Below are 14,895 nucleotides of genomic sequence, written 5' to 3' on the forward strand. Positions count from 1 at the left end.
TATATATATATATATATATATATATATATATATATATATATATATATATATATATATGTATATATATGTGTGTGTGTGAATGTTAGTTTTTAACAATGTCTTGTTTGAGGAAAGATCCTGCTTGGACTGACCAGTTACTAAGTCCCAAAACACAAGGTAAGCTGGGCAAATTTGTAAATAGAAACCTCTGAATCATTGCTGTTAAAGTAACATCATATTCAGGTTGTTTTAAAGGAAATAACACAACACCAAGACAGCCTGATAACTTCAAGCATTTATAGACCAAGCAATTGGGAAGTTTAAAAATAACTCACCAGTTGGTGAAGATGGTCTTCCAGGTTGACCAGCTGGATTTTTCAGCAGGATTATTTTGGTCACAGTGAAATGTTTTGTTTTGCTCCCTGCTACAATTAAACAGCTAGAAAAGCAGATTAATTTGCTGTGGAAACGTGACGAGTAGAATCTTTAAATGCATGCCAAACTATCCTTATTCTTTCATGCACAAGACCTATGTGAGGTGCTATTTTAGTGTCTCATCACTAAGCCCACCTACACCAGCAGCTTTAGTTTAGAGTGGGCAGCTTGTCAACATACAAGTTTTTTTTTATAGCAGGTTTCATTTTCCTGCCTTGACTCAGCGCAGCTTTTGCATTTAGCAGTATGAAACTTATCATCAACCGGTGGCTTAAAATTAAACGACCCACAGGTTTCTGGGTGGAAACATGTGAATCATGTTTTGTAAGTAGGCGACCCTTGTAAGGGGAAGACACATTTCAAAAAATTAAAAGAACAACTAATTCAAAGCAATAAATGTGCAGGGTAAAATGCTTGAATAGAACACAGCATGTTTTGAATGTTCTCCATGTGATTGGTTTCCTCCCACATCCCAAAACATACCAGTAGGTAGATTGGATAAACTGTCTGATGTTTCCAGCATAGGCTCTGGATCCACCTTGACCGAAATAAAGTGGTTAATGGGGATGAACAAGCTGGAATGCTGGAAAATGGTCTAACAACTCTACAAGGGTAAGCATTCAAGGACAAAAATTTGTTTCTCTGGCACAGCATAAATATTAATATTTTATCCTACAAGTTTTGTGATGTGGTGTTTATTTTAAAACCCATATCATTTTACTCTGATGTCATGGGGCAAGATGCTATGCCACTAGTAACATTCATCATGATGATTTAAATGACTGGATTGTGCAGACATTAAAAGTGTCTATAAAAGTGGAGCACTTGCATATGTTGAAAAAGAACAAATGCTCGCCCAGATTGGAGTTCTCACTGGGAATGAGCTTGACTGTGATTCATTCATTCATGTGTAGGAGCAGAATGTCTCTCCCACGACTATGCAAATGAATAGAACAGTTTCAGAATTGCTTATTAGAAAATGTCATCAAAAGCCTTACTGTGTTGGCTGTGTGGGTGAACGAGAGACAGGGTGGGCAGCAGGACATGATGACTAGTCTGAATCTTTAGCCAATGATCAGTGTGCACTGCAAAAGGAGCAGACTGTCTGTTACTCAATATGTGACAGGATTATCAAGAAAAAAAAAAGAAAAAGGAAAAAAAAAACACATTCTTGCTGTTAGCAAACCAAGTTGCTAAATACTGTAACTGATATTGACAGTTTCACAGACAGAGCATAATTTTTCTGGTGCACTCACCTCATGTGTAAAAAGAAATAATTTTCTGGTTGGCAGTTATTGACACTGTGCTAGTACTAAAAGTCAGTCTTTCTATTATATACAAAACAAAAAATAAGAACATATAGAGGACAAAGTGACAATAACAGATAACATATCAGATGCAAGAGTGTCCATATTGTAAAGGTCTTAAAATCTGATTCTACATGTACAGCAGTAAGCACAAATCACTGATGAACCCTACTAGTCCAGACCAGCAAGATCTCAGTGCAGGCTTCCCAGGGATTCCAGTAGCATAGCCATATTTTTTTTTTCCTTAAGTTACATTTGGTCTGTTGAACACAAAGATTTTGTGTCAATATGCTCAATACAAATAAAAATGAGAAAGTAACAAAAATAGGCTTGATAAGAAAATATAATATAGACTTAATAAATATTATAAGTACATAAAGAGTAAGAAAAAAAAAATAAAAATATGGTTTATATGGACAGTACATGTAAAAAAAAAAACTACTTCCCTAACAGTAAGCAGTATTGGACTGCTCTGTGGTTATGATGTTATCTAGCTGATTGGATGGTCATAAATTTGAATCCCAGGGCTGCCACTGGTGAGTCCTTGAGAAAGGCTCTTGATTCTCAGATATATAAATATAAGTTGCTTTAAAATGATTTAGGTTTTCAAATATCCTTCATCGCACAAAGGTAAGAAGCTGTCCAATTTCCACTGGGGAAAAAAATATCACTTAAAACGTTTATGTTTTGTTCTTTGGTGGTCTGATACTTTTGCTGAAAGAAATGTTTCATGGAATGGGTGAGCAGTGCTGTCCATGATGCTTCTGAGCCACTTCCCATAGTCAAGTCTGGCTACATACCAAATATGGATCCTTCCTGATCAGCTTATTGATGCTTTTGGTGTCAGCTGCACTGACCATACTGCTCCAGCACACCACTGCATATATCACCACCCATCACTATCAAAGTTATCGTATTTATTATTGAACCACTTGTCTATTGAGACAGCATGTTTTCCAAAATAATGTTTTGAATATATTATCAGGGCTCTCAAGTTTTGAAGACAGGCAAGCGTGACATCTCCAACACCCCCCCACCCATACCGCCAAAAAAAAAGCAAAATAAAAATAATAATGGGGGAGTTGTTGTATTTGGTAAGGATCACTGACCGCAATTTAACCAAATACAAAGTATTTGTTTAATTTCCATTTATTAATGTGTGTGTGTGTGTGTGTGTGTGAGAGAGAGAGAGAGAGAGAGAGAGAGAGAGAGAAAGATTATGACTGGTGTTGTTTATTGTAAGTGTTTGTTGCCTTTTTGGACTCCTTTATCAGTTCGGCTCAAGCCCAGCCATTTTTAGGGTCATGATTGAGGAAAATGTCCCACCCAGAGACAAGCTGTTTCGTGTTGATTTTTTGTTTAAACCGACCATCGAAAATACCCTCTCTAATGAATATGGTTTTTTTTTTTTCACTGTTTGTTGCGTTAAATCTTACCCAGATAGTGCTATTTTCTGATTGGCTATTGTGTCGCCTCTTTTTTTGATTGGCTGATAAGTGTCAGGCTCGACTAAGAAATCCAGGGGAGACGCGCTTGATTCCTGTCCGGTTCCATAGAGACAGCGGTGCAGACAGATACATTTTGGGCGCTGCGGCATATTAAATATATGATAAATAGTCAAAATGTTTTTCTGCGTGAGAAATACAATGGGTGGCAGGAGAGCGTGAGAAAAGACCAAAATGCGCAACTGTCACTCTCAATGTGTGACACTTGACAGCCCTGTATTATTAAAGCCTGGGGGAGAAGCAAAGGAGGCCTTTTTGACTTCAGTTGATTTCCATAATCTTATAAATTACATAGACATAATCTTATATATTATACAAATTATGCCTGAGAGTAAAACTGTAAATGGTAACAGATATTTGCATGACACTAAAAGAAGCACAGAATATAAGAATGGGAAGTTTAATTGAACATTCTCTACAACAGGATATTACATTTTTGCACACAAAATATCATGAACATGACATTTATGTTGGTGGAAATCTAGTTGTAACACTAAGCTAAAGCATGTTTTATCTTGGTAGGAAGCACAGTTTATTTGGGTTCCATAGTTTTTATTTGTGAATTATGTATGAATGAACAGACACAGAAAATCAAAGGCAAGAGAAAATCAAATGAACCTTGTTAAGCAGTACTACACAAATGTACAATATTCTATAAACAGTGTATTTATTATCCACATATTCAGAAGAAGGGAGTTTAATATATCAACACACCTGTAGATATCTACACATCTCTTCTTCTAGATGGTAAAATAATTAAAAATAATAATCAAATTTCTGAAAATGACATGTTTATTACTTAACAGTGAGGCTAGTTCCTGCAGCTCTATAGCATCCCAGTGCATTTCATGTAAAGGGATTCAGTTTTCTGATTTAGAGGTCATGTGTGTATGTGGTTGATCAAAATGTGAAAAGGCAGGACCACTTAATAAAAGAACAAGCAGAGACCTTTCAGTTTATCTACTTTTATTGACTGTTAACTGATAGCTCTGATTTTGTCTATATAAATGGAATGATATTCATTCAGATTGTAATTTGGGATACACCTGTAGTTATTTCACTAAAGGTTCACAAGCTGCCAAGCATTCAGCCAAGGTAAAAACGATCAACATGATCCACATTTGTACAAGTACACATGCTCAAAATGCAAAATGTGCACTCTTTACTCCACCTGATCTCTGATTGTTCAACAGATGTAAATATTATGTTCCCATATGGAGACTTGACCTCTCGTTACACATTTTGGTTCATTTAATTGCCATTATGTTCTTAGACCATATATAAATTTGTATTTACTAAATGCAGTACACAGCCACCAAAGAAAAGATGACATTTTATTAGCATTACATCCCATGGTAGTTTTTTAAACTACTCTTAGCAAAACACTTCACAGGGTATCATTATAATGCAATGAGGTTAAGATGGATATAGTGTAAGTGGGTATTAAAGCTTCTAAAAGTTGGTATGGAAATACAAACTGGTAAAACAGCTATACAAAGTGCAAATTTTAATTAAAAGTGAAATCAGTATTGTTTTGCGAAAGTTAACACTCAGACTACTTTTGTTCACAGGATCTCTACAGGACATTGCTTTTCTTAGAAGTGTTTTTGTTCCTTTTCTATTTTGCCTGCCTACAACACAGTAGCTGGCAAGGCTATGTATGGTGTAATCAATAATTATTCTATAGTTAATGTTAGCAGTAAAGCTTTCTATAGTAGGTGTATTTCTGTTAGCTGTTTCTGCCCTGATGTTTTGCTATTGTTATATCACATCACTGTAATGAGTTAATTTTAACTTAATTTGCATTTATTTTAGAAGTTAAAAAGACCTTACCCGTATGTAGTCAATGTCCATAAATGGCATTTGTTGATAAAACAAGTGACTTGTCCAGTGAAATCACCAAAGTTTTAATTTACATTGACTTACAACTGAACAGCAACTGCTCAGACTTAAAGAATCCCCAACAACGGCTGCACTCAAACAAGATGGACAGTGTCTGACAATGATCGACTCTACCTGCACGAACACATATCAGCTCCTAGTTGTTGTTGTTGTTTTGGGAGATGGCCGCTCTTTCAGCTCTCTGTGTGAGACACTGAAGCACACCGTGCACAACCTAGACTGCTTTACAGAAGCCGAATACCTGTTCACTGCACATCAAAGGCCATCCATCATGGCTAAAAGGTCATCACCTTTACTGCTGGAGCTTGGAACTGGCTCCTCTGCCTCAGTGAACTCCCCCATGATCTTTGCCAATTCTGCATTGGCCTGATTATCCTGAAAAACAGTAAAGATGACCAGTGAGGTCACAAAGAATGTTCTCCCATCTGCTAAATGGGTAATCTTTCAAATGACTGACAAGCGCATTAAGTGGAGCTCTGTCAGAACACATCAGAACCATTTGCAATCAGCGTTTTGTACTACGGTTAGCGTTGTATGGAATAAGTGATTTTGAAGACTTTTAAAGAAAAATAATCAATGGTGGAGTTGTGTATTAGTTAGCATGTCCTGATGTGTTTTATTCCTCTCATAAAACAGTAATTTGCTATCAATGCAATCTTTTAACATATTATACTTCACATATTTTAACATATAATACTTCCACCCTTTATACTTTAGTAAGTTCCTCTTACCATTTATGGTATAGCAGCTATAAGCATGCATTTCCCTCACTAGCCTCTATTTATTTCTCTGACTTAAATTTAGTAAGGCCAATACAACCCCAGGAAGCTTGTGATGTTACAGAGTAACAGGAAAGAGGAAGTCCCCTGCCCAGAAGACTCCCCCGTAGTGGAAAACGCAATGACCTTTACAAAGCCTTTTTCCATAAATGCTACATAAACTTCCCTAACAGTAAGCTTTTTCAAGTCTATTTGTTTTATTTTTAATTTTTTTTTAAATATCACACATCATTACGATATCCATCATGTAAATTTCCTGGCGTTTATTAGTATAGAAAAACTCACGAAATTATAGCACCACTGTCAGACCCTCTGACTAATCAGATTCCAGAATGTACCAGGAATGTGATATAAGGGCTGGTATAAATAAATTCTAAAACATACAACAGAAAACTGTCAATAAAGATTTCATTCTGGACAAACCCCTTCTTACCTTGGTTGCTTGGATATTTATAACCCCATAAGAGAGGTCTGCTGGTCTTGACATAAAAGCCTCCCTGTGTGAGAAAAAGACAAAAAAAGAACATTGCAGTTTCAGTGAAAAAAACTATGCCATTGAATCAGTTGTAAAATGTGTAAAATGTATTCCCTGTTCTGGTTTGATGCAATTAGAGGATCATTCAAATAACAACTCACTCTTCCTCCTCATCTGTAGCAAAGAGGTTGACACGGAATCCAGATTCATTGATGCTTGGTTTTCGAACCTCTAAACCCCCCATCAGTTTAGCAAGTAGATTCAGCTCTTCTTTCGCCAGTGGGTTTGGTACCGTGTTGACCTTATTAAATGTAGGAATAATGCATAAAGAATATTGCACAAAGAATATATATATATATATTATTAGGCAGCTTGCTGCTGAAGAATCACACATGCTCTGTTATTTAGATGAGGGTTTTTTTTTTGTATAAAGTGTATGCTAATTGCTCACTCCCTTACCTTAGTATGTTGTGAAGACATTTTGGAGGTTCCAGACATCTGCGTCTCCACAGGACGGCTTACACTATACCTGTGAAGGGAAATTCAATACCTGATGTTCTTTTTGATTTTTAGATTGAAAGATCTGTAGAAAAAATGTTTTAAAACGTTTCAAAGGTTTTATAAGGAGTTATACAGCAGCTCTGTTGAAAACCCTATTCTGATTGGTTGTTTCTCTAATAGCAATAGCTCATTCACTAGTTCTAGCTGCAATGTGCTTATTTGAAATTTTGTGGTGCACTTACCATAATTTGTGTAATTGCTCATGGCAAACATTCTTTGAGAATGCATGTTGCATGTTTTGGAAGGAAGGAAGGGTTAGCCCTTCTTTCAACAGTCAGAAATAAGACTATTTGTTTTACATACATTAAACATGAATGCCTAATACACAAATTGCTATCACTGGCAAACTGCTGTGATAAGAGCAAGATAACACTACAGGATATGATGTTATCAGAAAATAATCAGGGTGATGACAGTAACTCTGTTTTAGATCAGCCTGCGAGATACCACCCCCAGATTTTCCTGTAACAGCATGCTCAGTCACGTTTTAGCAGTTACCTAAAATATCAGATTTTATAAAAGGCCTTAAATACGAGGTTACATTTTCATGGGGAAACCCCACGCAGCCATACAATTCCCTCTAAGGTTTAGAGGTGTAGTGATACTCACATGTTCGTGCCTAGTTTAACAACTCGGTCACCAAACAGCTCAAAAGAGCCTTCACGGAGTGCAGCTGTGTAGTTTCCCCCATCACGAAACTGCAACCTCTTCACCTCCTCACCAATACTGCTAAACATTCTGGAAACCAAGGGAAAAAATGTGTTAAGGTGTTCAATAAGCACAACAGTTGGGTTGCGTCAGCAAGATGTTCCTTAATCATCCTCCTACAATGTTAGACAAATATTAGGCAATGCTGAAGGCTTCATATTAGGATTTCACAGAATGTGTCATTAATACATTACTTTCTATGAAATTGCTGTTGAATGTCTTCTCTGACATCCCCCCTACTATTGTGTCAGAACTTAAAACCTTTACACAGAGACATCTGTGTTAAATTTAGAAATTCTGATGAAACAGAATTTTAGAATTAGTTCTAACAGTAATCATTCTAAATCACCTGCTGATTTTCTCTTAATAGTTTCTCTCTTTTTTTGAACTCTGACACACTTTATCCACAACTGACTCTATAGCTACTGCAGGATCATTAAACAAAAGCAGTTACCGAATATGTCCTGGGGAGTGTGTACCATATGGAACAGGTCCTGATGTAGGAAGTACAAAGCGCCCATTGGAGTTTTGTACTTTATCTTTTAGAAATATAGATACCTAGAAAAACAGCCAAACACAATTCAGTTTATAAACTTTATATATAAACATTACATACTTTACATTTTTAAGAACAATAATTAGTTAGGATTTATGCACACTAATACTAATGGATTTAGATTGTTCATGTATATGTAAATTAGAAAGTTAGCTTACTCTTATATGCATATCCTGAAAGAAGATGAGCAATGTTTGTCTTATTAGCTGAAATTCCCCACCAGATAAAGGAGTGTATATCTGAACGGTGGAAACAAATAATATAAAAGTTACATATTGTAATTTGATGAATATATTTGGTATATAATGATTGCCTAAAAATTAAGTAAAACAGCAAATATTCAACAACTCAGGAGTGCTTGCTTACCTCTATGAGTTGCCTGTACGTTTCATCTACTTGGCTCAGAATGCTGGTGGTGTCCCGCACAAAGTCCTTTATTGCATCCATGTGGTTAAAGGTCACTAGCAGAATATCTTTAGGACGAGGGCATAACAGGACTTGATATTTAAACGCCATGGTCATCAAATCATAAAGCTGGACAATGGAAAACCCAAAGCAATACATTAACAGAACTCTTTACAGTCATGTTTTATAAATCTGAACACGCACACCAGAGGGAGCCATATGACATAATTTAGTAAGTAGATTATTAGCAATAAGCATTAATGGTATAATATAAACTCTTGAAAATTTACATTAAACATAGGAGCATATTATATTAAACAATATTATTTAGTTAAAATACAATAGAATTTTAACAGCATTTCAGTTAAATCAAGTGTGTCAAATTGTAGCCAGTTATAAATAATTAATATAATCTGTAAACATTTATGCTGAGGTCTGATGTACTTTTCTTTCCTATTGCCATTATTTTATATTTCAATTATAAACTCTGTGTTAAAGCAGCTGCTAGGACATTAAATGCTGACACTGAATTCTTCAGTTAATTTATTCATTCGTGTCTAGTAACTGCTTTATTTTGGTTAAGGTTATATCGGGGGTGTGATGGTCAAGTGTTCACAAACAATAACTAACATCATTTACTAACCAGTCTGTTATTCAGGATGGGATGTTTAGCGCTTTCAGATGTTACGTATACCTGGATAATTTACATTCTGTATTGTATTCACCTCTTTACGATCGGATATTTTGTGGAGATTGTTCAGTTAGATGTTATTGTACCACTGTGTTATCATTTCTTGTATTGTGGCTTGACCTTTAGTTTTTGCATTGTACACTGCACTGTTATTGTGTTGGCAGGCTAATCTCACCCCCCACTGTATATGTGTGAAAGCTAGCGATGACTACCTAGAATTCCTGACGTTACCTTGTCCATACTTGCTTGGTTAAGTCTCATAATAGACGCATGGGCAAGTCGATCGAAGACCGTCCTCAAAGCCTTCTTGGAGTACAGCTCTTGTGGCTTGAACAGCTCCTCTAAGAATTTCTTGTTAAACATTGTGGTAATGATGTCGTTCATCACTGTTGAACACAGAACGGAAATAAAACAAATAGGAGTAGCAGAAACATTAGATGGCAATACATTCATGTTAATGGAACTCAAGCAAGCAGCATGCTATCTACAAGCTTGTGTGTACTTACATTATAATATATACAAATATTAAGGGAGAGTGGGGACGGTTGCAACACTTTTTGCATTTCCTTCAGTTTCTCAGAGACTGTTTGTATGCCAAAATTTGAATGCATTAAAACTACATCTGTCAGCTACCCAGCAAAACTGCAGAAACATGCATACATACTATAATATAGATATAATTTGAACTTGAACAGACCAAGATAAATGTTGCAACTGACCCCATGACAAGGGAAGGTTGCAACATTCCACCGAGACAGTTGCAACATAAATTAATAAGTAATCATTTTGCATTTTTTATTTTACAATTTTATTTGTGGAAAAACAGGGTCTTCATAAAGTTACAGCTTTTTTTTCCCTCAAATGCATACACACAAAATCCTTACTCGTTACGCAATTTCTCAAACACCAGGATCACACACCACATCTGATAAACAGTACACTAATTCTCGGGCTTAATCAATATCAAGACACTAAAAATTTACTGAAATACTTCTGTGAACTTCTCTGAACTGAACTGTGTGCGCATGTGTGCATGAGTATATATTTGATTGACTGTATAAAGGCTAGTAAAGTAAGAGTAACAACCATGTTTTGGTGAATTATTACAAAAACTTGAACTACAAATTACTTTTTTTTTTTTTTTTTTAAATCAAAACAAACTTCTGTGGACCTTCAACTCTGTGTGTGTGTGTGTAAGGGTTAGCAATAAGGAAATTAGTCCACATCGGACTCGCATTGGGTGGCAAGTATAAATGGCTCCCCATCATTGCAACGCAGGTGAGCCCATGCCTTGTATTGCCAGTACTTTAAAACCTCTCTTGTTTTTGAGTAGTGTAGGCTACATTGTGGCCTATTCAGACTGTATTTACGTAAAAAGGTGGGACACCTGGCAATTGAAAGTTTTTTTTGTAATCCATAAAATTACAATGTTAGGATGCAATTATAATAAGCTTTTACAGCAATGTTGTGATAAGGAACAGTTGCAACAGCATGCTGGGACAGTCAAAACAACATTCCCTACACTGACAGCCATGATAAAACTTGTTATGCTAGCTTAAAACAATAGCTTTGACACATGCAAGCTATGCCTTTAGGAGCTAAGAAAACACTGATGTTCATGTTATAACTCCAAACTATTTAGATATTATGACAAAGAAACTGAGCAAAAAATGTTTTGCAGGAGAAACGGTCACTTATGGCTGCTTTCTTTCAGGAAGGGGGAGGGGCTCACTGAGCATGTGCAGTATGAGTACCATTACTCTAGCTTATTCCTGATTGGAGGAATAAGCCATGTTGCAACTGCCCCATGTTGCATCCTGCCCCGCTCTCCCCTACTGTGCTGTAGAATGCTTTCAAAAATAGAAGTGTTAATAGTTTATTTTTAGCAATTAACAAAATGGAAAGTAAAATAAACAGAAGAGAAATCCAAATCAAATCAATATTTGGTGTGACCACCCCAAAACGGCATTAATTCTTCTAGGTACAATTGGGTTTGAAGGAACTCGACAGGTAGTTTGTTCCAAACATCTTGGAGAACTAACCACAGATCTTTTGTGAAAGTAGGCTGCCTCAAATCCTTCTGTCTCTTCATGTATTCCCAGACAGACTTGATGTTGAGATCAAGGCTCTGTGGTAGCCAAACCATCACTTCCAAGACTCTTGTTGTTCTCTATGCTGAAGATGGTTCTTAATGACTTTGGCTGTATCTGTATCTGCCTGAATGTCTCAGCATTAAGGACCCCATAATTTTGGCCAAATCTCCAAGATCATTTGCAGAAATGCTGCCCCAAAGATGCAAGGAACTGACACCATGCTTCACTTTTGCCTGCTGACACAACTACTGTACTGCTCTCCAGGCCTTCGGCAAAAACAACCAGCCTGCTACAGCCAAATATTTAAAGTTATATATAAATATAAAATATTTAAACTCATCAGTCCAGAGCACCTTCTGTAAATTTTCTGCACATCATTTCCTGTTTTTATGCATAGCTGAGTCAGTTACCTTTGTTTCCACATCGGAGTTATAGCTTTTTGGCCATGAAGGCCACTTTTGGCTAGACTTCTCCAGACAATTCTTGGGTCCCACTGGTCTACAACAATGCCAGTTTATTTTTGCTTCATTAAAATAGCTTGAACAGCACATCTTAAAACTCCAGTCCGCTTTGAATCTTTGCCTGAGAGACTTTGCTGATGCAGTATAACTACCTGGGGTCTTGTAGCTGTGCTCAGTCTTGTCATGGTGTATGACCTGGGACACAAATCTGTCTTCCACAACCTCACCTTATTTTACAGAGTCTGGCTTTTCCTCACCCAAATTAAAGTTTCCTGCACAGCTGTTTCCCAATTAATGACTGTGTTTCAGTCTACATATGAAATTGATGATTATTAGCACCTTCTTGGTACTATTGGGAAATCATACACCTGACTCTGATCCTGTAAAATTGTGCAAGTGTACAAAGTGTTCAAGATGCTGGTTTGAATGCTCTTTCGACATGCTTGGTGCAACGGTTCTTCTATTTGGCAGGGGGGAAAGTTGCTCCATGTGCAATTAAACCTACGCATGGTTTCACAGAGGGCATCCACAGTCTGGAACTGACGTCCGTTTTTGTGAACCTCCCTTGCCGTCCAGCCAGAAAACATTCTCAAAGGGATTTAGATCAGGGGTTCACGCAGGATGGTCCAGAAGTCTTATGGTTATTAGGCTGAAGTCAGTAATGGCCTTAATTTGGGTCGAGGATCGGCCGGTGCCTTCACAGACAGCCCATCAAATCCTCTGGCTCAGTGCAGGTGAAATTTTTTGGGGTCTACCACTTGATCTTTTTGTCCTGTAACTTTCAGGATCTTTTAAGAAATTTAAAATGACTGTCTTACTGTGTCCAACCTCGGCAGCAATGGTACATGAGTAGAGCCCTTGCTTGTGCAGCTCAACAATCCTGCCATGTTCAAAAACAGAAGGCCTTTTGCTTTTGCCATCAGGAGATCATGACAGTGTGACTGTCTGAAGGACAATGACATTAAAGCCATTTGCTAAATGCTATTGTCTTAAACTTTATCAGCTGATGACCAGCCTGTTTGAGTTTACATGCAGTTTTCAATAAATTGCCTACTCTTTATTTTATTTTTCTGTGTGCTCTCATTTCTTCTTTTGGCATTTTGAAGAAGTACTTACAACCTGGTTAGGATCCACCAGTGTGAAGTTGAATACTTGTAATATGGTCTTAAGATTTTGTTCAGGAGTGTATTATTATTTATATATATATATTCATTCATCTTCTACCGCTTATCCGAACTACCTCAGGTCACGGGGAGCCTGTGCCTATCTCAGGCGTCATCGGGCATCAAGGCAGGATACACCCTGGACGGAGTGCCAACCCATCGCAGGGAACACACACACACACACTCTCATTCACTCACACACTACGGACAATTTTCCAGAGATGCCAATCAACCTACCATCCATGTCTTTGGACCGGGGGAGGAAACCGGAGTACCCGGAGGAAACCCCCGAGGCACGGGGAGAACATGCAAACTCCACACACACAAGGCGGAGGCGGGATTCGAACCCCGACCCTGGAGGTGTGAGGCGAACGTGCTAACCACTAAGCTTCACAAATTTCTTCTAGGCTATTACACCCAAACATTAAGTACCATCTTGGACCTTATGGCAACATTCGCTGTAGCAAGTTAACCTTCATTATTTCTGCACTCGTATAACTGATGCCAATTAATCCACCATGACAAAAATAGCCTGAATTCTACCCAGCATGGTTTTCTGCTTCCTACAGATGCTACTTTGCTATATAGCCATTTGAAAAGCAAGCGGGGAATAACAATACCTCTTCTTCTGTCCTCCTCTATCCATCTTGCTAGAGTGGCTATAAAGATTGCAGAAAAATATGTTGAACACTTTGTGAAATCTATTTCTTGCCACATGGTCACTGATATGATACCACGAACATCCAGGACATCCAGGTTACTTAACATCTCAAATGCACCATGGTTAAACCTGGGTTTATTACTAGCTATGTGCTGATATTTGTTCTCATATCACAACCACTAACCGGTAAATCAAACAATGCAATTTTGCATACATGTTCTTTGGCCAAAGCCCTTTTAAAAATATTGACTGCATTTGCTGATTTATTTTAAAATTTAAAGTTTTTGTTACTCAGGCTTTAAAGCATTTGGCTACTGACTGGAGCTCGAATTCAAGCATCGCCCAAGTAAATTAGCCCTAAACTGCTAACCTGTATTTAACCTCAACAATAACACTCCCCATTTGAAGCAGTTGTTTTTTGGAGCTAACATAATTATAAATTAATTAGCAAGACACAGACCATTCATTTAAATACAAGGGGCACCTTTTGTTAAAGCACCATTCTGTCGCTGTTGCTCACCTGCTGAGTTAGTGATGATATTTGCCAACAATATTGAGATATAATGTTACTGATTGCTAACACATACCTGCTGTAAACAAACAAGTTCCTTATGTACAGCTGCTGCTACTTAAACAAATTACTAGAGCAAAGAATATTATTAAATCACATTACAATAACACATACACACACACAAACAAACTAAGAGGAAATAACAACGTACACGTAAAGACAAATACAATCACTCCTTATGATTTTATTGGTATTTAAACACACACGGTGTTAGCCAGCCGTTTATACTGCTTAGCTTTAGCTAGCTATCGTTACCTTTCTTAGCTTTGTCGGTTGGGATGTTCTGAGCTCGCAGGCGCTGGTCCAAGATGTAAAGCATTTCCCCTCCGAGATTAATAAACACAAGCGGCAGCGTTCGTGTCGACATTTTCCGAGTTTCCTACAAATATCGCAAACTGAGTACTGAATAATGCAATTTGAACGGTTTTAAAGCCAAGAGAGAATGAACGAGCGTCTGAGCTGTCACTCGGTTGCCAGGTCACGACAAAGAAGACCCAATCAGAAATCACCTTACTGATATGAGCGGTGCTAAAATGCTACGTAAACGAACGCAGTTAAATCAGAGAATATGATAGGCTAGAAAATCAGTCTTGTGCCTCTGTACACTTATTAGAGCACTCGCTCTAAGGGGTTAATAAAATGA

At 37.4% G+C, this 14,895-nt stretch overlaps 1 protein-coding gene across 1 annotated transcript; it reads right to left on the minus strand.

Annotated features, from left to right (window-relative positions):
- Positions 1 to 3,625: 3,625 nt before the first annotated feature.
- Positions 3,626 to 14,723, minus strand: oscp1b (organic solute carrier partner 1b). Its single transcript, XM_060869984.1, has 10 exons — positions 14,508 to 14,723; positions 9,535 to 9,689; positions 8,574 to 8,741; positions 8,366 to 8,446; positions 8,106 to 8,209; positions 7,553 to 7,681; positions 6,842 to 6,911; positions 6,544 to 6,683; positions 6,341 to 6,404; positions 3,626 to 5,503 (listed from the first exon to the last, which is right to left on the minus strand). The coding sequence occupies exons 1-10, from the start codon at positions 14,617 to 14,619 to the stop codon at positions 5,384 to 5,386; spliced, it is 1,143 nt and encodes a 380-aa protein (XP_060725967.1). The 5' UTR covers positions 14,620 to 14,723; the 3' UTR covers positions 3,626 to 5,383.
- Between the last annotated feature and the right edge of the window lie 172 nt (positions 14,724 to 14,895).

Source organism: Tachysurus vachellii, chromosome 5 (assembly GCF_030014155.1).
Source record: "Tachysurus vachellii isolate PV-2020 chromosome 5, HZAU_Pvac_v1, whole genome shotgun sequence".
In the NCBI taxonomy this organism is placed as follows: Eukaryota; Metazoa; Chordata; class Actinopteri; order Siluriformes; family Bagridae; genus Tachysurus; species Tachysurus vachellii.

Coding starts and splice junctions, on each gene's coding strand:
- oscp1b (XM_060869984.1), bottom strand. CDS start 14,619: ATGTCGACACGAACGCTGCCGCTTGTGTTTATTAATCTCGGAGGGGAA. Junction 6,912..7,552: donor GTTAAACTAGGCACGAACAT/GTGAGTATCACT, acceptor TTCCCTTCACAG/GTATAGTGTAAGCCGTCCTG. Junction 6,684..6,841: donor TGTCTTCACAACATACTAAG/GTAAGGGAGTGA, acceptor ACATTTAATAAG/GTCAACACGGTACCAAACCC.